At 37.2% G+C, this 23,744-nt stretch overlaps 2 protein-coding genes across 2 annotated transcripts in view; both read left to right on the plus strand.

The window, feature by feature from the left end:
• Window positions 1–7,718: 7,718 nt before the first annotated feature.
• LOC142353130 (uncharacterized) lies at window positions 7,719–23,714 on the plus strand. The gene is made up of 9 exons (XM_075405340.1): window positions 7,719–7,732; window positions 7,966–8,013; window positions 8,086–8,190; window positions 8,631–8,729; window positions 8,788–8,934; window positions 9,284–9,433; window positions 18,227–18,325; window positions 18,786–18,983; window positions 23,161–23,714. The coding sequence occupies exons 2-9, from the start codon at window positions 7,999–8,001 to the stop codon at window positions 23,551–23,553; spliced, it is 1,206 nt and encodes a 401-aa protein (XP_075261455.1). The 5' UTR covers window positions 7,719–7,732; window positions 7,966–7,998; the 3' UTR covers window positions 23,554–23,714.
• Window positions 9,571–23,744, plus strand: part of LOC142353128 (rab GDP dissociation inhibitor beta-like) — a 175,421-nt gene continuing 161,247 nt past the window's right edge. The window contains exon 1 of the mRNA XM_075405339.1: window positions 9,571–9,595. The gene's annotated coding sequence lies outside the window, so the exon portion shown is untranslated. The remainder of the gene's footprint in view (window positions 9,596–23,744) is intronic.

Below are 23,744 nucleotides of genomic sequence, written 5' to 3' on the forward strand. Positions count from 1 at the left end.
CTTTAATTCTGTTTTTGGGAGGATAGGGGTTGAAGATCTTTACATCAAATGAAAAGAGCGCTCAAAACAACTGCCGCAGACTCCTTTGGCGGAGATGTTGAGTCTTTCTTCATCTTCGGTGAAAGTAAAATTTGAATAAGTTTTGTTGTCAAGAGGCTGCAAGTGTGGTTCGACTTCGAGGTCGTGGCCGAGTTTCTTCATCAAATTAACGAAGAAATCACGTAATTCATTGTGTCTAATAATTGGGTATCCTCCTTTGGAGCCGTGTAGGACGTGGGACAGTACGAAATGTGATCCACAGGCACATGTTGATGACACATTTTTGAAATCCCAGCCGTAGTGGATACAGAGAGTTTCGCGGAATTCCGATTTTGTGAGCCAGAGTCCGTGCGTTTTATTGGCAAAGCGTTTAGCCAGGAGGAGGTTCCTTTCTCTTTCAAGTTTCAGGGCGTATGAGAGGTCGGATTTGTCGCGTCAATAATTTAGTTTTGTTTCCGCGTAGCTGTCTTCAGGCGCTCTACGTGGACCTCTTTCTTCATTCCGTCTTTCTCCAGAACTATGAGTTTGGACGATGGGTCGTCGAGTGGTGCTAAAAATTCTGGGAGTCCTGATAGTTTCTACTGTAATCATCTGGTTGATTGATCGCCAGCCCATCGTTATTGACGAGGAGGGAGAGTAACCGTCTTGTTATCTCATCTGGACTTCTCTGTTCTTCAAGACTGGGATGAGCTGGTTGCTAATAGTTTCTTCAGCATGGCGAAGACAATCTGTTGTTTTATGTGGGGTTCTAGACAGAAAATTCATTTTCTTTTGAAGTCCTTTGACGTAGAATTTGTAGGCTGCGTGGGGTGATGACCTCCAAAGTTTGAGAATTTTTGAGTTAATTTTGTGTAGTCGTTGATTTTTGTGTTTCAAAAACACCTGCATATCCTCGTCACTGCCAATAATTGATCCGAGAGCTCTCGTACTACTGAGAATTTGTACATTGGTGTTTGCAAAAAGTTTTTCAGCCTTTTGTTTTGTTGATGGTTTGACAATTAGCTGGCAATTTGGCGCGTTTACTTGATAGCCAAAGCTAGGCCCCTGATTGGAAAGATTCTTGAAGCGTTCGTGCAGTTGCTTGATTGTCTCGGCTGCGTTGCCGTTGTCAGCGTACCACTTTTGTACGATTCTTGGCGTCTGCAGTTTCAGGAGAAGAGGCTTTATTGCAATCCCGTACATTAGCATGGCTAGTGGTCTCCTTGAGTGCAACCTTCGCAAGATAAGATGACTTTTTGTCAACAAAACATTGGCTTGGTGTCTGGTAGGAGTTTGTAAGAGGTATGTGGAGAGAATGGCAGATTCTGCGAATTTTTTCTTGGGCGGTTGTTCTGTTTAGTAGAATCAAAGCATTAGTGATATTAGCACCTATCTGTAAAATAGGTTCACATTTCTTATTTTCGAATTCTCTGCGCAGAGAGTGGATTGCATTTTTGATTCCTGTGGTCTGCCCAGTGCAGAGCTGAATGTTGACTGCAGTTTTCTGGACCTCTGCGTCTAGACAAATTGAGATGCATCGCCCAACAATTCGGCGCAGAACTTCCCCGACCCGATTGGTCGTACGACTAGACATTCGTCAAGTGGGATCAATCTGCTGTTGTTGTGCGCTTCTAATGGAGTACTGGCAATGCTTCAGTCGCTATTCTTTAGGCTAGTTTTGCCACTGTTATCCGGAGGTTGATTGAGGCCTTGTCGAATGAGTTCAGATGTCTTCTCAATTGACAAGAGTCCAGACCAGAGGGTCCATGTGACCCTTTTGTATTTTGATTCAATTGCTGCTCATTCAATTGCACTCTCATCGATTATGGCAAAAATTGAGTTGTGAAAGGGCAAGAGATTAATTTCTCGGGGCTGACAAGGTATGAAGGGTTTATCGGCCGGCCTTCGGGGTGTCTTTCGGCCAGAATTTCTGCAACAGTTTTCTTTCCGATTTTGTCCTTTAGTGACAAAACTTTGCCTTCCCAATTTTTCATGAAGGCATTCCCTGTTTTTCCGTCTTTCATGAATTCGGTAAAACTCTTGAGGGGTTGTCACTGGCGTTCTGCTCCACTGCTCTTCCGAGCTTAGAGGGTTTTTGCCTCATTAAGGAGTTCATTTTGTTTTTGTTTGATTTGATTCCATGGCTGAAGCAGATATTGGAGAGCTTGTCACAAGCGGAGGTCGGACAATTGTTACAGAAGTTTTGGCTTTGTCTGTCGCCTTCCGGAGCGGCTTCTGTGTCATTTTTTGTAGAATATTTGATCGTTTGAGAAAAATTTGGGCATAAGTCCACCGCTATGTCAGATTCTGTTACCCGGCACATCTGACTGGTAGCGTCTGGAACAAAGTTCTGGGAACCATCACAACGACTAACTACGCTTACCCGGGAAGTCATGGGCCGAAAACAACAACCATTGCAAATCCATGGGTTCGTCTTTACTTTGATGTCTTTGCTCAGCTGCGTGCATCTAAAGTGGGACCACTAATGGCATAGACTGCATTGTACGCTGTATGAAATGTGGTGGATCAATTGTTTTCAACAAATCCAGGTCCATTTTGTCATGATAGGTTAGCCTATGGAACCGATACTGGCACCGACGGCAAGCTAACAAACGATTGTATTTAATAAGTAACACATGGAACCAATACTGGCAACGACGGGTTAAGTCGCATCTGGGAATATACAGCAAAAAAGTGCCCATCCAGCTACGAACGACGGCCTTTGGAAAATAATCCTGTGGAAACAATGCTGGCACCGGGGGATATGTTTTGTTCAAGTCCCTGCTCTTTTTGATCTGACCATACACATTCTATTTAATAAGTCTATCACAACAATTAGGCTGAGGAATTAGGCTTTAATAGGCTGGGGAGTTAGGCTAAGGAATTAGGATTAGGCTTTATCACAACAATGGGTTCCTATTGGAGTTGGATCTAGGATGCATTTCAAAGTTAAGTCGAGATCTCGTTGCCCTCGATACACTTAAGTCTCAAGTAGGCAGAAAACCCTAACAAAGAACAAAACAATGAACTAACCTCAAGTCTTCGTTGACTGACGTTCTACTTTTGTTTTCTCTCTATTCTTGGAAGATGGGCGTTTCCGATAACCACTCTTCCTCTGTGCTAAGCAAAGAGGATCTTTCGAGTTATTCATGACGGCTGAAAGCAATTTCAATTCCAAGTGAGTATCTCTATCAACAAGAGAAGTATCCCAATATCAACAATAGAAGTATCCCTCTTTTTTCAAGTGGAAAGCAAACGGTTCCTGATGTCGATGGTCTTTGCTTGAAAATTCCTTAGTTGTTCCAGTATGTTAGGAGCCGAGGATCTCGCGGTGTATACTATAGCAGCTAGTTGGTGCTTTAGTTGTTCGATGAGACTCAACAATTTGTCAATGCGACATTATTCGATGGATGTTTGGTGTGAGTATTGTTAGAGAGAGAGAGAGAGGAACCTTTTTTCTCTTTTGAGAACCTTTATTGTTTTAGCTTATACTCTTGATTAGTTTGGATGAGTTAGAGACAGAGCAAATAAAGAATGTAAATGTTATTTCTCAATCGAATGTTTTTCGCATGAGGTAGCTCTCCAGAGCGTTCTTGTTGTAACTGTCAAATTTTGTTTCTGAACAAATAGTTGGCAATTAATACTGAACGACAGAAGAATGAGATGCTAGCGTTTTCATGGTGGTTCTTTAGTTGCAGGACACTTGTGGATAATCCGCGCAAACACCGGGAAGGCTCCTGAAATACTATATACTCTGAGGGATCATAGATGTACATATCTACCATCAGTTGCGACAGAAAAGGGAAAGTAATATATTCGAGTTGATAGCAGAGTGGCAGAAAATTGTTGTCTTTAAATTGCTTCAGGTAAGATAATTTTTGTCCAAATATCCATAAAAAGCAGGAACGCTGGAAATTCTCAAATTTTTAGGCATAGGTACAACGGGATAACACGCAAGAAGCCCATATAAAAGTACGGAGAAGACAAGGCCAGGTAAAGTTGGAGCTTGACATGAGGCGGAGTATTGAAAGGTATTTTTGCTTTCAGACTGAAGAAACATTGTCGAGCTTTACAGAATTTAGAAGTAACGTGGAAACACCATTTGAGATCATTACTGATGTATACATCCAGATCCTTGTGTGAAGAGAAATTTTTGAGTACTTCATGTTGTGTCGTAGAAATCTTAGCTGAGCCATTAAAGTGCAAACATTTAGTCTTACATGCATTTGCAATCATTCCGTTGCAGATATTCCCAGATTAAAGGCGCCAAAGATTGTCATGGAAATTCAGGCTGGTGAAAAGCATTTTAAGGTCATCTGCGAACAACCAAACCATGCAATCAAAAAAATGCTCGGTAAATCGTTCACGAAAATCAAAAACAAAAAGGGACCCAGTACGGAGCCCTGCGGTAAACCGCTAAGACATGGAAGAAGTTTCGGCTTCGATCTGTTGATTTGTGTAAAATGATACCTGTTGCAAAGGTAAGACTCCAAAAGTGAGCAAAAATCTCCGTCAAGCTTAAAGCGGCGAAGTTTTTTAACCAAGATAGTGTGTGGGACCTTATCAAAGGCCTTCTCATAGTCAGTATAAAACGCAAACTACTATTGATATTTACAGCTAAAAACTTTTTCGAGGTAATCCAAAAGTTGCAAGAGTGCTCCTTTTTGCGACTGGAAGCCAAATTGCTGTGGGTGAAGCTCCTTTCTCAAGCATGAATATGGTTAATTGAAAATAATTCTTTCAAATAGCAGGGTTACTTTTGGAAGTAGGCTGATTGGCCGATAAAATGTGATATTATTTTGAGAACCACCTTTGAAGAGCGGAGTGATACTAGCAATCTTTCATATTACCGGAAACGTACGGCATAATATAACTGAACAGAACAAAGGATACAACAATGAACCAAATAAATAAGTTATACTCTTCAGAAGTTTTGTTGGGAAACCGTCGTGGGTCAAAGTGGAAGATTCGTTTATTTTAAGATATCTTTTATAATCGATTCAACGAAAAAAGATGAGAGAACGTGTGCTAACTTTATGTTATCACCAAAAAATGTGGTGTCGACATCATAGACTTTGTCATTGAAATTTGATTCAAAGAAATTATTGAGAAATTTGGGTACTTCATTATCGTCAATTGTTTCACTTTTGAAAAACATGTGATTAGAAATTGGGGAATCCTTCAAGCTGTTAAAAAGAAAAACATTGGTTTGTAGTTGAAGTTAATGATCTATTGACGAAGACAATTTCATCGAGTTTTAATGATTGAGTGCAATCTTCCTCAGGAGACTTAAGTTGCTGCAGATTCAGACGCGAGGGACTTTTCGAACACTTTTCGATCGCATGTGAGCTATATTAAAAAAGTGAGACAATCCGTATCTTACGCTTCCTAGGAAAACAGGTGTCAATACCTTATAACAAAAAGGAATAAAATTCATCAACATTCTCAACACACGGGTTATTATTAAAGCTGAAGGATCTCCAATTTTTTCCGAATTTGATATGATGCTGATTATTGGAGAAAGAATACTGGAAAAACTCCACTTCGCATGATTTGTTCAAGACATTGTTGTAATTCAAAGGAATATGCAGATGATTACTCAGACCTGTTTTGTCCATAATCGATAACCTATCAATATTGTCATCATTTGAAGGGATGTTGTCAAGTATATCTCCATGAATATGTGTTTTTCCAGAAGTAATATGAGCACTGAGGCCCAGTGAACCAAATCAGTGACTAGAAACCATTTCACGTCAGGTTGGACCATAACTTGTAGACCAGTCAGTGTTAGGAAAATTAAAATCACCCATAATAGATACGGTAAGTGTAAACACATCAGTAGTTTACATATGGTAGCTTGTTTTAAGGTCTTATAACAAATCTCTTTAAAAGAATCGAACGGAATATTGTACGGGCTTTAGACTGGGGGTAGATAACAAAGAATGAAATTAGCAATCCTGGTTGAATTTTTTCTCATAAGAAAAGGAGTCGCAAAATCATAATCTAAACCAAAATGAAGGTCGAGAAAATTTATTTCACAATTTTTTTGACAGACGACAATGATACCTCCATGGGGTGAATTTTCACGATCTTTTCTAGATAAAACTATGAAACCAACAAACAGGGAACAAAAATAGTCATCGAATAGTGGAGATAACCATGTTTCAGTAATTAGTGCAATATCAGTTTGATAAAAAATCTCACAAGCAGACTAAATCTACAAGTTTGTCATGAGTAATCATTCCACGAATATTAAACAAGAGCATGTTGGAGCTAATTAGCCAATCAGCCTTGGAATATATATGGCTAGCAAGAGAACTAAGTTATTCATCGGGAGAAAGTCATTAAGTAATTTCCCATCATAGAAGATTTGCAAGTTACGGATACGCATAAGGTTTCGAGCCAAGCTATTATTGATTAGGTTATATCTAAGTCCAAGAAGTGCTTTCTGCTTTTGTCGGTCACGCCAATTTACCTTTGGTTTCACGAACACGCCAGTGCCTTTCAACTTATAGGCGTTTTCCATCAAGAGTCGTTTGGCGTAAACAGAATTCAGTTTAATATCAATCGGCCGCGGTTTAGCTGTGGGATCGGGTCTCTTTTTATCAAGTCTGGAAGAGTTGACCACAATAATAGGGGAAATTTGTATGGAGTTCATTATCTGTTGCAATGTCAAGAATTCCTTCTTTCACGTTGTAAAGCACGACAGTTTGCGATGCAGCAACCTCGTAGTCGTGTTCATCCAATGACTTTTTAACAAAATCACTCAAGCTGGAGGACGAAGTGAAAGTCGAATTGTAATTGTTTTGATTGGGCGAAGAAGATCTCAAACAGGACCTCATCCAATATAGAATCGATGGAAGAAAAAAGAGAATTCGATAATTTAGATTGTTTCAAGTGTTTCACTGTGTCCTTGAGAAGAAACAGAAGCCACTCCTTGGTCAGCTTCCCCGTCAAGCCTAGAAACTTCTCAGTATCCTCCGACAGCAGCTCGTTCTCACTGGATTACTAATCCTTACCACCGACACTTGATGATGAAGTTGACCTCGCTTTCGATTGATCGTCAGGCATAACGAATTTGAAACTATTTATTCGAGAATATTGACAGTCTTCACCTGTCTAAGCGAGGTACAGACGAAGCTTTTGGAAAAGTCAGATACCAGTGAAACCTGTCTGAGGCTTCTTATGGTTTGACAAGTAATGTAGCAAAGCAATCAAGCAGATGCGGAGAACGCTCTCGCCAAATGCTTGATGCCAAATATGGAATCGTAGATAATTCTCTTATAATATCTTCCGCCGGAATCTGAAATCCTCGGTAACTGGGGCTACCCAAACATAGTCCGGCCTCTGATACCACAGTAAATAACAAAAATCAAGAGCTGAACCAGAATTAAATAGCCTCCGGGTGCACTTGGAGACTATATAATAAGTTTATCACAACAATTAGGCTAATAACAATGTCTCTGTATCGTGCCTGATAACAATGTTGAACTTTTTGGATAACGTTTTTTTTTGCAGAAGATATTGCAGTCTTTCGTGACCAGGGGTTGAGGCTGAGTACAGGGACTGCGAATCAGAATCGTCGCAGGAACGTCTGCAGCCCGTAGGGAGCAGCGTCAATGGCGTTTCGTAAAGAGATGGCACCCAAAATGAAGACCATTCAGAAGTAGAAATTCAAAATACTCTGATATTACACTTAATAAACTTATTAAATATTTCTATTTAATAAGTTTATCACAACAAGTATCTAATTGAAGGCTTTCTCTTAGTAAGGAGAGGACTTTCGGGGGCACATTATAGCCCCCTCCCCCAGCTGAGTGGCCAGATATCCTATAGCCCCCCTATCATGGCAAGTATACCAAAATGGGGGGCTATAATGGGAAAGACCCGGGCTTTCCCTTACATAATTACCTTAAGAGAGCCCACATTTCCTGGAGTTTGATTTTGAGATTGTGATGCCATTGATGACAAATTGATAATATGGACGAGTCTCTGGTAAATTGTATTTTTCAGCTAATTGCAGTTCATTTTTATGTACAATAGATCTAAGAGTTGTATTTTTTCCAGGAAAATCAAATTCTCAAATTGCTAATTAGTGCTCAAAATAATGATTTTGAGACAGTTCGCTCGCTGCTGGAATCGAATGCTACATTAATTGACGCGCGAGATAAGGTAAGTGCTTCGCAGTTGCTGTTTAGAAATTTGATTATAGTCTTAAAATCTATCACCATTGGATCTTTTCCGTTTGTGCCCCCCAATACGTTATGCTCCCCCCAGTTACAGAGCACGTGCCATTACATAGTAAATCATTATGTAAAAATATCGCACGTGCGTCTGGGGGGTGCAAATAATACGCGCCCACTAAGCTGGGGGGGGGGGCGCAAACGGAAAAGATCCCACCATTTTTAGCTATTGACACCCAATTTGCCGTGTGCGCCCTAGTTTAATAGTTGCATGACCTTCCAGAGCAATTGATAATGTGCTTATAAAGCGCATTTTCTTGAAATATTACAGCACATGAGTTGAATTGATGTAGATATAGAGCTGGGAGAACCCTATCCAGCCATTATTCATCCAGAGGATTTTTTTACCTTCGATTTATTTTTGAGTAGGAAGGAACGACGGCTCTGATTGTGACCTGTGGTCATGGACACGTGGATTTAGCACGACAACTTCTAATGAAAGGGGCCAATCCCAACATTCGAAGACAGGTGAGTATTCGATATTATTGTTCAAACATGTTGAAGACTGACAATTTTCTCATTTCAGACTGGAACAAGCGCGTTATTTTTTGCAGCCCAGGGAGGTCACGAAGAAATTGTCTCATTGCTTTTGGACTACAAGGCTACAATCGATCTTTCCAGCTTCGACGGTGGAACACCATTGCTTGTGGCGTGTCAATGCGACAACTTTAATGTAAGACTGCATTGTTCTTTATTCCCCAAATTTTGAAAAATGAAGTGGTTGTTCTGGTTTAATCTGTAATCTATTTTACAGCAGCTCGTTTGCGGAGAGTGGTAAGCTATCTAAAGCAATCTGTCCAATGAAAATTGGTGACCTGAACTGTTCTCCTTCTCTGTCATGTCTGTTTGTCATTTATAGCTTCTCTGATTCCTCGAAATTAGCAATCTAATTTTAAAAATTAAGTGGACCAAATTGATTAGTTGTAAAAAAAACTCAGGAATCAGAACGCTAGAGTCATGCTATTTTTAGTCACAGGCTCCATAACTCTTATCGGCTATTAGAGCATTTGTCAATGTTTCAGATTGTGCAAATTCTGTTGGAGCGAGGCTGTGATACGAACAGTCGATTAAATGATGGGGCATCATCCTTGTTTCTAGCCGCGCAAGCTGGAAACTTAAGAATTGTATCATTGTTAATTTCGAAAGGCGCCGAAGTTGATGCAAAAAGAAATGTAAGTTAATGGCTGTTTTTATATAATTTAACTTTTAAACAAAATCTTGGAATTTTCACAACTAACTAGCTACATTGCTTAGAAACGCGATCAAAATGGATGTAAGATTTGGGAGCTGCATCATTTCGTTATCGAAGAATTGTTGTGATAAACTTATTAAATAGTTTCAGAGAACGAACATGACTACTTCTCAGAGTGAAGACGCACAACACATAACTATTTCACCGAGTAAAGACGCACAAAAGATGCCAGATCTAAGATACCACGATCAAACACCTCTCGCAAAAGCAGACAACAAGCGTCTATGTAGTGCATTGAGCCCGGAAGACAATGAAAGTGACCTTACTAAAACGGTTCAAGAAGCAATTCAAGCAGCAGTAGCTTCGTCAATGCCCGATATTATCAAAACGATTCAAGATCAACTGACTACGAAAATCAAAGCCGCCGTTGATGAGAGCCTTAAAAGTTTGAGAGAAGACATCACGAGGGAATTTAAAGAAACAGTTTTTTACGCCGAAGAAAGAAGTGACCTGAAAGCTAAATGTGAAAGTGAAATGCTGGAATCGTACAACAGACGAGAGAATGTGCGAATAATTGGTTTGCCTGAAAGTTCTGCAGATGTTATGGACAGAGTTGTTGATCTTACTAGTTTACTTGATGCTGAGGTTAGTCCAAACGATATCTCAATTGCTCATCCAGTGCCGACTAAGAAGCCAGGTCCACGTCCTCTGATTGTTCGTTTCTCCCGGAGAGTTGCAAAGGTAAATTTATTAAGAAACAAGAAAAATCTGGAAAATTTCGACAAACTGAAGAACGTTCGAATTTTTGAAGACATGACTGCGCCTAGACTGAAGTTTTTTAATTTAATGAGGAGTGACAACAACATCGAGAAAGTTTGGTCAAGAGAAGGAACATTACACTACGTCAAAGCTGGAGGTGACAATAGAGTTTATAAAATCAATTCCCTATATGATGGTGGTCAAGCGTTGGGATACGACTTTTATACTGTACAGAGCTGCTTTAAAGATAATCGAGTTTTTATCAGAAAAAGTCAAGAATCTGGATCCTAATTTCTTTCTCCCTCCTAGTGCTATTATACCAACTACTATGTCTATATTAACTGTGAATGTTCGGTCGTTAAAAAAACATCTTAATGATTTGGAAGCACTTGTTCATAGTCTTGAGTCTCCACCAAATGTAATATGTCTCACCGAAACTCGGTTAACTGATAACGATGACATCGATTCCTTATTGGTTCCTGGCTATAAGAATTATGCAATTAAGAATAGAAACACACATGGCGGAGGTGTGATGATACAAATTCAGGATTCCATGTCCTTGTTAGAGACACACTCAACAGATATGGAAGAGACCCTTCTTGTCTCATTAGAGTATAAAAAGTACAGCTTTAAATTGGCTACTGTCTACAATCCACCAAGAACAAATAAACTAAAATTCGTCGAAAAATTGGATAATTTTTTGGATGAGTTAACGTCCCTAAATTGCCCTACCGTTGTAACTGGTGATTTTAACATTGACATTCATGTAAAGAACCAATTACAATCTAATTATTTATGTACGATATCTTCTAATGATTTTGAGCTTGCCAATCTGGAAACTACAAGGGAAACTTCTAACTCCGCAACTTGTCTAGACCACTTTATATATCAAAATTTGGCCAGCTCTGATTTTAGTGTACTAACTCATGAAAACTTCTCGGATCATTATCCTATCCTAATGAAGTGGCCACTTAATGTTGATACTGAACAAAACTATCTGCCGTTTAGAGACATAAGCTTTATAAAAAATCAAGAGCAACTGTCGAACTACTTAATTGACTTAGACTGGAGCCTAAGGAATCGATGTCCTTTTTTAGATTCTGATAGTACCAATGAATTATTTACTAAATTCAACAACATTTTCCTGCAAACCACTAACAAGTATGCTCCTCTGAAATGCTTGACCGATAAAAAGTCTAAGGTACCGAAGTGGTTTACCAACTCACTTAAAAACTTGCGCTTCAAAAAAAATAAAGCACATCGAAACATGAAACAAAATCCGCAAAATAATGAGGCAGCGACAAAATTCAAATTATTACGCAACAAGTTTGAAACATGTGTCAAAAAAGCTAAAAAAGATTTTTATAGACAAAAATTTGAATCATGTATGGGAGACTCAAGGCAAACATATAAGTTAATCAATGATATAAAAGGAACTAATCGCAAAAGTTCGCAAGTACCGGCGCTCAACTCATGTAGTGAACGTTGCACTGATTCCAGCAGAGCTGACATTGCTGAGCAGTTTAACACATTCTTCACTAATGTTGGTCCGAAGTTGAAAGAAAAAATCAAACATGTTCCTTTACCTGAGATGAACGAAGTTAACCACTCCATGTATCTAAAACCAATAACCATTGACGAGGTAAAAGAAATCATTGAAAATCTAGACAATAAATTTTCATCTGGTGATGATGATATCTCTAATGTCATAGTAAAGTTATCATCAAATATCACGATTCCATACCTAACTCAGATAATCAATAAATCATTTGAAGAACGTTCGAATTTTTGAAGACATGACTGCGCCTAGACTGAAGTTTTTTAATTTAATGAGGAGTGACAACAACATCGAGAAAGTTTGGTCAAGAGAAGGAACATTACACTACGTCAAAGCTGGAGGTGACAATAGAGTTTATAAAATCAATTCCCTATATGATGGTGGTCAAGCGTTGGGATACGACTTTTATACTGTACAGAGCTGCTTTAAAGATAATCGAGTTTTTATCAGAAAAAGTCAAGAATCTGGATCCTAATTTCTTTCTCCCTCCTAGTGCTATTATACCAACTACTATGTCTATATTAACTGTGAATGTTCGGTCGTTAAAAAAACATCTTAATGATTTGGAAGCACTTGTTCATAGTCTTGAGTCTCCACCAAATGTAATATGTCTCACCGAAACTTGGTTAACTGATAACGATGACATCGATTCCTTATTGGTTCCTGGCTATAAGAATTATGCAATTAAGAATAGAAACACACATGGCGGAGGTGTGATGATACAAATTCAGGATTCCATGTCCTTGTTAGAGACACACTCAACAGATATGGAAGAGACCCTTCTTGTCTCATTAGAGTATAAAAAGTACAGCTTTAAATTGGCTACTGTCTACAATCCACCAAGAACAAATAAACTAAAATTCGTCAAAAAATTGGATAATTTTTTGGATGAGTTAACGTCCCTAAATTGCCCTACCGTTGTAACTGGTGATTTTAACATTGACATTCATGTAAAGAACCAATTACAATCTAATTATTTATGTACGATATCTTCTAATGATTTTGAGCTTGCCAATCTGGAAACTACAAGGGAAACTTCTAACTCCGCAACTTGTCTAGACCACTTTATATATCAAAATTTGGCCAGCTCTGATTTTAGTGTACTAACTCATGAAAACTTCTCGGATCATTATCCTATCCTAATGAAGTGGCCACTTAATGTTGATACTGAACAAAACTATCTGCCGTTTAGAGACATAAGCTTTATAAAAAATCAAGAGCAACTGTCGAACTACTTAATTGACTTAGACTGGAGCCTAAGGAATCGATGTCCTTTTTTAGATTCTGATAGTACCAATGAATTATTTACTAAATTCAACAACATTTTCCTGGAAACCACTAACAAGTATGCTCCTCTGAAATGCTTGACCGATAAAAAGTCTAAGGTACCGAAGTGGTTTACCAACTCACTTAAAAACTTGCGCTTCAAAAAAAATAAAGCACATCGAAACATGAAACAAAATCCGCAAAATAATGAGGCAGCGACAAAATTCAAATTATTACGCAACAAGTTTGAAACATGTGTCAAAAAAGCTAAAAAAGATTTTTATAGACAAAAATTTGAATCATGTATGGGAGACTCAAGGCAAACATATAAGTTAATCAATGATATAAAAGGAACTAATCGCAAAAGTTCGCAAGTACCGGCGCTCAACTCATGTAGTGAACGTTGCACTGATTCCAGCAGAGCTGACATTGCTGAGCAGTTTAACACATTCTTCACTAATGTTGGTCCGAAGTTGAAAGAAAAAATCAAACATGTTCCTTTACCTGAGATGAACGAAGTTAACCACTCCATGTATCTAAAACCAATAACCATTGACGAGGTAAAAGAAATCATTGAAAATCTAGACAATAAATTTTCATCTGGTGATGATGATATCTCTAATGTCATAGTAAAGTTATCATCAAATATCACGATTCCATACCTAACTCAGATAATCAATAAATCATTTGAAGAAGGAGTGTTTCCCGATGATCTGAAAAAGGCTAAAGTAATTCCCCTTCACAAGGATGGATCAAAACTTGATGAAAATAACTACAGACCAATTTCTCTTCTAATTGTTTGGAGTAAAATTATAGAACGTGCTTTGTTCATTCGCATATATGCCTACATGGAACATCATAATTTGCTTTTCAATAAGCAATTTGGGTTTCGTGCCAAACACAGTACAATTGACGCTCTTGTTGAATTAGTCGAAAAAATAAGATTGAATTGCCAAAATGTAAAAGTTATCAGTTTTTTTCTTGATCTTAAAAAAGCTTTTGATACCATTGAGCACGATATCTTATTAAAAAAGATCGAAAACACTGGTATAAGGGGCCCAGCTTTAACTTGGATAACATCATACTTAAATGGGAGACAGCAGCGGGTTATTGTTAATGGGGCCTGTTCATCGTGGAATTCCATAGTTTGTGGGGTTCCACAAGGCTCAATTTTGGGTCCGTTATTGTTCCTCATTTATATCAATGATCTGCCAACAGTTTGCAAATCTCTTGATGTTATTTTATTTGCGGATGATACAAACCTCACCGCAATCAATAAAGACAATAATTCAGTGCAAGAAGATCTGCAGAACATCAATAATTGGTTGATTGCTAATAAGTTAATACTAAATATGGAAAAAACCGTACAAATGAATATAGGGAACAAAAATAGTGCTTCCAAATCAGTGTTTAAGTTTGATGATGTTTTTATTGAAGTTGGAAATCTTTGTAAGTATCTCGGAATCTTGGTAGATAGTAAGTTAAGCTTTCAGTCACATATAGAATATATTAAGAAAAGACTCTCAAAACAGTGTGGTATTATATGTAAGCTGCGTCACTATGTACCCCGTAAACAGTTAATTGATTACTACCGAAGCAATGTTAACCCAATAATTCAATACGGTATTTTGGTATATGGCTGTTGCAGTTATTCGTCGCTTTTACCTATCTACAATCTGCAGAAAAAAATTTTAAAATTCATTTACTTCAGGAAATTGTCATGTAGTTCCAGGGACATTTTTATCTCTAATAAATTGCTAACAGTATTCGAGTTTCATTTATATGAGCTGCTGAAATTTGTCCTAAAATCATTGAAAAAGATGCATAGCGAAACTTATCTAAATGAACTCTTTGAATATGTTCATAGTACCAGAAACACTAGAAGGTCTACCAAAAATTACCTAAAAATTCCCTCCTTTAAAAAGCAGTTTGAGCGATCCTCTATTTCATATCGTTGTGCAAGGTTATTTAACATACTGAGAAAGAATGAAGTTCTAGCACAAAATATTGAAGACGAAAATTGGCAAAAAATATCGCAATTTTATCATAAATTCAAAGAAAGTTACTTGCTGAATAATGAGGAGCTAGTATCCTATATTTTTAAATAATTTTTTTTTCTCTTTTCTTTTCCATTAACTCCAGTCAAAAATTGTTTCAAAAATGGTATTATTTTTGCAAAATAACGAAGTCTACACATAGAAAATCGACCAAGAAAATCGAACTGCAGAAAAAAAAATTTTTTTTATTTATTTAATACATAGTAGCTAGGAATCAACGTCTCTCTCGTTAGCAAAGACACAGTGTTAGTCGTTCTTCCGATTAAGCATTGTTCCTTGTTCATGTCTCTATGACAGCGTTCTGAGGTTTGTTTGCCTAGGCGTTGGCACCGGTGACCTGGTCATGGAATGTTAAATATTTAACTGTAACTATTTAACTTTAGCCAGGGCAGATACTAGGTGGGTTTAATAACCCCGTCTATCTGTCCTCTCCGAGATACGTTTTGTTGTTATGTTATATGATTAAGTAATTGTTTTAATTAAATTGATTTAATTTGCTGTCTAATATTTGGAGAAATTTATTCTTTCTTTCTTTCTTAAGAATAGATTACAGGCCGTTAAGGGTTTATTAGCAGCCACCTCAGCTTCTCAACTGGCTATTATAGCGCTCCTATTTTTTTTACAATTCCAGAATTTGGATTGTATTGGGGCGCTGTCTTTTTTATAGCTGCAAAGCTGTAAGTCGAGCGGAGCTATATTGCGGTGCGCTTGCTTTTTAAGAATTTGAATTGTAATGGGGATCTTTCCACACATTTTCATAATTTTTGAAGTCAAATTGGAGTTATGATTTTGGTCACGCCTAAACAGGAAGTGGAGCGAAAAAGCGAGTGGTTTTGCGGTGTGAAACTTTTTCGCTCTTATTTTAAAGTAGAGTGAGAAAACGGTGTTTGAACAAAAATCCGCTTTCTCGCTATTGGTTTTTTGTTCACATGCTTTTACAGTTTTTCCGATCGGTTTTTTAAGTAGTTTTCCCAATTAGTTCATAGTCCGTTCTAGGTCTAGTTTTTTTGTGTTAGTCAATGAAAATTCTTTGAATCATACGCCAGGACTTGTCCTGCTATGTTTTTTGTTTCGTCGTCTGACGCTCTTTTTCGTTTTACTTTTGTTCACACAGCAAAGCTGAAAATGTTCTGAATGCTTCTTCCGCTCACTAACGGCATTTTCGCGCGTGACGTCATTCCTCACTCTCTAGCAAAAGTTTTAAGGTCTTTTGCGTTATTAGATTTTGATCATACGTGACTTACCTCACTCATTAAAATGACTTGTGCACTTTAAAACTTAAGTTTAGTTTGAATTAGTTTAAGGTCAGCGGAACTCATACGTGCAGTAAAAGTCTCTAATAAAAAGGCTTCTGCTGAATGAATTTCGAATTTTTTCTTGGAACTAAATTAAATTTTTATTTCTCTCGTTGTTTTTTCTCTCTAGTGCACATGCGGCATTTTGACTTTGATTTTTTTTCTTTATTTTTTTGATCTGATTTTTTAACAAATGGTTTTCCCAATTCACTCATAGTCCATTCTAGGTCTAGTTTTTCGTTCAGTTAATGAGAATGCTTTGAATTGTACGTCAGGACTTGTCCTGCTATGTTTCTTTTCACTTCGTCGAAAATTTTTTCGCTTTACCTTAGTTCACAGCTTGTTCAACATTTTGCGTGAAATCTTTTTGACTTCTCTAGGCTATTTTTACCCTTATCATTCTGCTAAAAGTTTTTTAAGACAGCAGTTGCTCTTTAAAGCAATTCAAAATGAACAGAGTCAGTATCAAAAAACGAAATCAGAAATAGAAACGGAATTAACCCATAAAGCTCAATTTTTGATGCCCGTTACTCAAACTTTGATCTTAGTTACCATCTCTAATGCTTATTGGTAGTGATACTGGACCCTGTGTCTCACTAGGAAACAGGAGTATTTTCAGCTAAAAAATGACATCAAAATAGTTTGCACTTCAAAATTTTTGCCGTGCAAAAATCATTTTTTTCATTAGTTTTTCTCTTCTTTCAATCCCAATCTTGGTTATGGGAATCAACGGCGTCTATTTTCCGGCAATCTACCGGGTATGTTTTAAGTTTCGATAACGTGGAATTTTTGAACAATAGCGCTATGATGCTTATCTGCAACAGAATCGTATCGATGGCGGAGTAGTCAACTAGCTTCGCAACGAGATGCAGAGGAACGAGATGCAACGAGTTGCCATCTCTGAATTTAAACTGCTACCCACTAAAAATGTAGAAACACTCTGCCACAGAAAGGGTCACTATGATAATTCTTTACACTTTACCTCTTTACCTACTTATAAAATTTCTGTGCATACGTAATGTCTTCAAGATAATTAGGCGGCAGTTCAACTTATCAGATAAAAATTTTATGGTAGAGTTTTAGTTTTAAATTGTTCTGAAACAAAGTTTGTAGCAATTATATTAGTCATCTCGTCTTTTAATTGCTCTCAAACGAAGCTCGTAGCAATTATGTAAACGTGTTGGTCTTTTTTATGTAATATTTTTGCTTGACCGTTTTTGCGTTTTCCTTCTAGAACATTCTTTTACTTCTCAAGTGACTTCTTTACGCGTTCGTTCTTCATTTTTGCGTGATCTCTATTGCGGTCACTCCGAAATAAAATCGAGTGATCTCTATTGCTCCGTCAAAGAAAATCGATTGCAGCATAGCGACAAGAAGGACCTGATAGCCGAGGGGGCAGTATTTCTGGTGGGCAGTACCGTGGACCGTCAATGGTTCGAATCCCTGCGTGGTTAACTGTTTTTGCACCAATAATGAAAATTTTTTCTAGGCTACAGCCCCTGAATTAAATTGCCTCGCCTGTCGTTCGAGAGCAGTTCTTTCGACATTAGTTTGTTTTCATGCGCTTGACCCGGAGGGCATTAAGTGGCTGAGCAGCTACCTGAGTGCCTTACTAGTCTCTGAGTATGCTACTCAACAAAACTTTTGAGGAGGCATTAATTCACCTTGTGAAGGGCGGTTTTTAACCTTGAGTTGACCGATCTGTCCCCTTTCCCAATTCACTCACTTCCCCCTTAGCCTAATTGTTGTGATAAACTTATTGTAATAACTTATTGAATAATATTGAAACCCCATGAGAAGTTCCCTTGACATGAGTTTGTTAGATCAATTGTTTTTAGGACGGAGCAACAGCCCTCTGGATTGCGTGTCAAATGGGACACTTGGAAGTTGTTAAGAAGTTGCTTATGTCTGGGGCACAGCCAGATGTCACGCGACAGGTAGTTTAATATACGGGCTCGCGAATTATAGAGTTTATGATGTTATCGCTTATGTACGCTGTTATACAAACAAATCCTGCAACAATCAACAGCCTGAGTGGTTATGTGGCGGGACAAGTGATTTTTTTAATAGCAAGCGCAACAATTTTTGAATTTCGTACCATTTTTTTAAAATTCGTTTTTCAAGTTCTCTTCAAATTCATACATTGAAGGTTCGAATTAAAAACAGCATAAAGTCTCCGACGGATATTTTTTCTCTCTTAAGTACTTACTAACTTATTCATCAGGCATTAAAATGCTTGATTTTCTACGTCTGGTAAATTGAATGTGGGACAAATTCTAGTGCTTAAATAGATATTTCAACGATATGCGGCTTAAGATTTAGTAACAGAGCTTAGTATTGTGTTTTTGTTATCAATATTAATAATTTGGATATCAATATTAAAAACGTGGGTTCTAGGATGGAGCTACTCCATTATTCAAGGCAGCTCATAAGGGACACTTGGACATAGTTGTGGAGCTGTTGAACTCAGGAGAGGTGAATTTGGGAGTGCTTCCAAATGGGGAGACTGCTCTCCATGCTGCGTGTCTCTTTGGACACAAGAATGTTGTCATGGCTCTCATCACCGCAGGAGCTCACCCCAATCTCCCGAACCGGGTAGGTTTATTTGGTGGTCTAATAAAAAGAAAAAGAAACACTGAGTTACCTGAGTATTTACAGTCTTGTCTAAAGTTCCAGGCAGTGTATTTTAATACAGGTATCATGTTAGAAGTAATTGTAACAATATTGCAAAATTGTTATTTCTAAAGAGACAATATACTTTTATAATAATTAAGGAGTGAGAGAAATTACACTTACACTGATTAAAAATGGCAAAAAAACCATTTTTTTTATTTATTGCGAAAATTTGAAATTTCGCCATGAAACTTTACCAGAACTATGATTTTTGTAGTTCGCAACAAACTTTTTTAAGAAAAAAATCTTTTAGATTTCTTTTAAAAATTGTGTAATTATAAGGTCACGATAAAAGACTTAGTTAATTTGTACAAAACTTCAAGAGCTCTTCAGATTAGGCTTTTGTCGTAGTGTTTGCTACTACTAACTGTTGGATGAAAAAAAATTCCACTTTGATGTTTATAGCAGTTAAAAGTGGGTAGCGAGATTCCATTTGGTCTATTGAATGCTGGTTTCGATTATTAATTAAGAGAAAGAGGTACCAGGTTAATCTGTATTCAAGCAATAGGCGAACAGGCAGTATTTTCTGCTGGTGCTTATTACCTGTAGATTATTCGAATTTCAAAAGATGATAACTCGCTCGCTTTTACTGCCCAGCTTAATTTATTTCATGGTGGCGATCAAGTTGTTATCAATTGGGCTCAATAGTACGGCTGGATTTTGTAAATGGCTAATTACTAAAGAATTTATTATAACAGGGGGGTAGCTTTTTCGGTAGGCAGTCTCAAGTGGAAAAGAATTTACTATAACAGGGGGTGGCTTCTTCGGTAGGCAGTCGTTAGTTGAATGAGCATTTTAATAGTTCTGACCATTTTCGAGAGCAGATTCTTAACCTGTTTGATAGCTGAGCTCATTATCTCTATTAAAACCCAATTTTTTCACATGAAATTTGTCCATTTTATTCTCGAATTTGTAGTGATTGTGGTTAGTCCTTTTTGCCAATTTCAGTAAATTCAGTTGTGTGAACTCACGTGAGTTCAAGTGACCTTTTGGTTATCAAGGTTGCAATGTGATGTCAAAAGAATACTATCTTCTGCACATTGGATGATTTCACACGTTTTTAGTTCTAACTCGTTTACATAAAGATTGAATAAAAGCTGTCCTAGAACTGTACCCTAGGAGACCTCTTGGTGTTATTTTATCCATTCCGAAGTCTCATCATTCACAATTAATCGCTACATTCTACCGTCTAAAAAACTTAACAAAATGTTCACTGATGAATTATTGAATCGAAGACATTTCAGGTTTTTCAATAGTATAGTATGATTTATTGAGCCGAAAATCTTAAGAGAGACCAAGAAGAGCACATGTAGTAAACTTTTTCTCATTCAATTATTTTCTATCGAGCTCAGTAATGTAAACTAATGCGTCTATTGTAAAATATGTTTCCTAAAACCAAATTGTCTGTTGGTTAATAATTTATGGCATGAAAAGTCTTCCATCTGAGTTTTTTTTATATTTCTTCAAAAATTTTTGATAGAGCATGTGTAATAGAAATTAATCCTTGATTGGTTGGATTATCTGTCTCTCCTTTTTTGTACAGTGAAATCACATTGGCTTAGTTCAATTCTGAAGGAAATTTTTCTTACGATAAGCATTGAATAGTTTTTTGAGTGGTCTTGCTAACACTGCCGAAGCGTCACTGAATGCCCATGCTGGCAATGACTGTCCTAAAGGTTTAGATAGGTTCAGCATTCTGAGCACTTGCAATGATTCATGTTTTATGAAACGAAATGAAAAGTCATTTTTTTGCAACTTGATCGAAACTTTGCTTTAAAAGTGGAGGATGTTGAAAAACGTCGCCTAGTCTGCTAAATTTATAATTCAAGAGCTTTGCTATTTTTTTGCTCTGTTATAATTTTACCGAATGAGTTTTTTAAACTTGCCATTCTAAGTTGATTAATTAAATAGGCGCTCAAATTTGGATGTTTGAATAAGCTGCTTTGAAAAGAGCAGAAATAATTACGTAAGTTTGAACCTACGGTGTTTGTTTTTCCCAAAATTATTATATTTTCATTAAGTTAAGAGCTTGTCGTTTGATTTTTTCTCGTTATTGTGGAGACATTTCGCTAAAGAGTAAAGGGGGTTTATCGTTGAGCACAAAGACATATGGGGTCATTTATTTAACTTAGAGGCTCCTATTTTGTAGTTGAATATTAACTTACCACACAGCGTGTATCTATTAATATTTTCCCCGCTAATATGATGACTGTAACGTCATAGAAATTTATTAGAACAATGTTTCCTGCTGATCTCCTAGTTTCTAGTATGCTTAGTTGAAGACAAGCGCGATAATACGTCATTGAATAACTTTCATTCAGATACATACTTTAACTTTCATTCAATTACCTTAGCTTCCATTCATATACTTTAACATTCATTTAGATACCATGGCGTCTTTGGGACAATTTGTTTTGTGAATTACAAATTTTAAATCCAGAAGAGAATTGTCAATTTAGCTCACGCATTTTGGTCCAATTGAAAGAAGTGGAAGATTTGAAGATGTTTGATTGCTTTCAAACAAAGTTTTTAGCAATTATATTAGTGCTGCAGTCTTTTTTTATAGATGCGAAGCTGTAAGCTGAGCGTGGCTATAATGCAGTGATCTTGGTTTTTGTTTTTGTTTCGTCGTCTGACGCTCTTTTTTCACGGCGCAAACTTCAAAAGAGCCATTTTTTTATCTTTTCATTCCACTATTTCAGTGCCGTTTTGATGTTTTTATGTCCATATGTCCATCACGCCATTTTTTGAACTAATTGGTGGTGTGTTTTTAAGCTGAACTGTGTTATAAGTTTTTTTGGATCTATTCTGTTTCACCCCCCCCCCCCCCCCCCAAGTGTTCTAATGACCCCAGTTACAAGTTATATGTACGTTATATAGCACGTTACTATGTAAGAAAATAGCACGTGCGCGTAGGGGTCATAAAAGATTTATGCTCACTAAGCTGGGGGGGGGGCAAAACAGAATAGATCCGTTTTTTTAATCATAGCTCACTTACCTCACTCTTTAAATGACTTTATTAAGGTCACTTGAGGTCACTAACACATGAAGGTGAATATACGACTCCTATATAAGCATCAATGTTAATACTAAAGCATGACGACCAAATTAAAATAACGAATTTGGGATCTTTTCCGTTTGTGCATTCAACGTTCCGCATTATCAACATCTTTTTTAAACAAGTTAATTAAAAATATAACCCAGGAGTTAAATATTACAAGTTTAAAATGTTATATACAAAATTAGTACAATGTTAAAAATCAAAATTAGTGGTTCCGTTTTTTAAAGGTAAAAATAACTTTTGAAGCCACCAACGTTCCTTTCCAATGGTACAAGTTTGAATTGTTGGAGCAGATGGTATATAGCAATTAAAGATCTCTCAAGGACAATGATCAGCTGATTTTACACTTATTGATGAACTAAGCAATTTATTCTTAAAATATAAATCAATTTGGAAAAAAATTGATTTGTCTTCACACGATAATATCTTGAAGTCTATGCTTTTTTCAAATATTTGTCAAGAGTTTTGGTCTCTCACCCAATTATGGCAAAATTTTCTTGAATATTCACGAGAGCCATGGCTCAAAACTTTTTGGAATAAATCATTGAAAACTTTCCCCCGTATCTTTCCCTCGCAAAATTCGTCACCGAGAGGTAAAAACTGATGTAATACTTCAAAAAAATGGTACATTCTACGTGTTCTTTTAAGACTCATTTTAATGTAGACATTTGCTAGGGATACTCGAGTACTTCATAGCGTCAAGTGAATTTTAAAGTACCGCCTTTTAGGTGTTTTATTTCGCCTAAAGTTTTCTCCTAATGAGCACAAAATTTTAGTTCAAAAATTTCGTCTTTAATTGTGTTTTCACCTTACATCCTAGGCCCTGGACTATCAGTTAGCCAGTTATTTTGTTCTAAAAATTGTTCACAATATTACTAGAAGTACTGAATGTTTTTGTGGACAAACGCTGTTGTCGAACACATTGTATTACTCTTGTAACCGGCTGATCAGTTGCTTACTAATGTTTTTTTTCAAGTGTACTAGTGTATGTTGACTATTGTGTACCCTTTCGCTGCATTTATTGTGATGCTTTTTTAGGACGGAATTGTTTCGATTGAAATCGCGAGCCAGGCAGGATTCGAAAACATTGTCAACTATCTATGCTCATTGAGCTCCGGAACTGACGGGCCAAACATTACAAACCCGATACCGGATGAGACCCAAACTGCGCCAACGGCTTCGTCCAATTATGAAGTGCAGTCACTGCAGAATGACACAGGTGTGATTGCTAATGACCCTTTGCAATCTCCAGAATTATCTCAGCCGCAATACGAGAACTCTGAAATAGTTCAGCAATCGCTGAATGAAATGGATATGGCCGCGCAGCCGCGACATTCGGCCGTTCCTGCTGACGATTATGTCAATACGGCTCCAAACGCTAAAGTTGCGCAACCGTATGAAAATGGAAACTCGATTTCTACTGTAGTTTAAAGTAAAGTTTAAGCAGCATGCTGAAATAATATTCATGACAGATATATTTTAGAATTTTTATTGCCCGAAATGCATGTTATAATTATGTAATATAGAATATTCACTTATATATTTATTTGTCTGAGTTATAACAGGTTATGAATTTCAAACTAATCCCACGAGAGCTGTCTTTTCGAAAAAGCTAGCTAAAG

The sequence above is a fragment of the Convolutriloba macropyga genome, chromosome 14 (genome assembly GCF_964194025.1).
Source record: "Convolutriloba macropyga chromosome 14, txConMacr16.3, whole genome shotgun sequence".
In the NCBI taxonomy this organism is placed as follows: Eukaryota; Metazoa; Xenacoelomorpha; order Acoela; family Convolutidae; genus Convolutriloba; species Convolutriloba macropyga.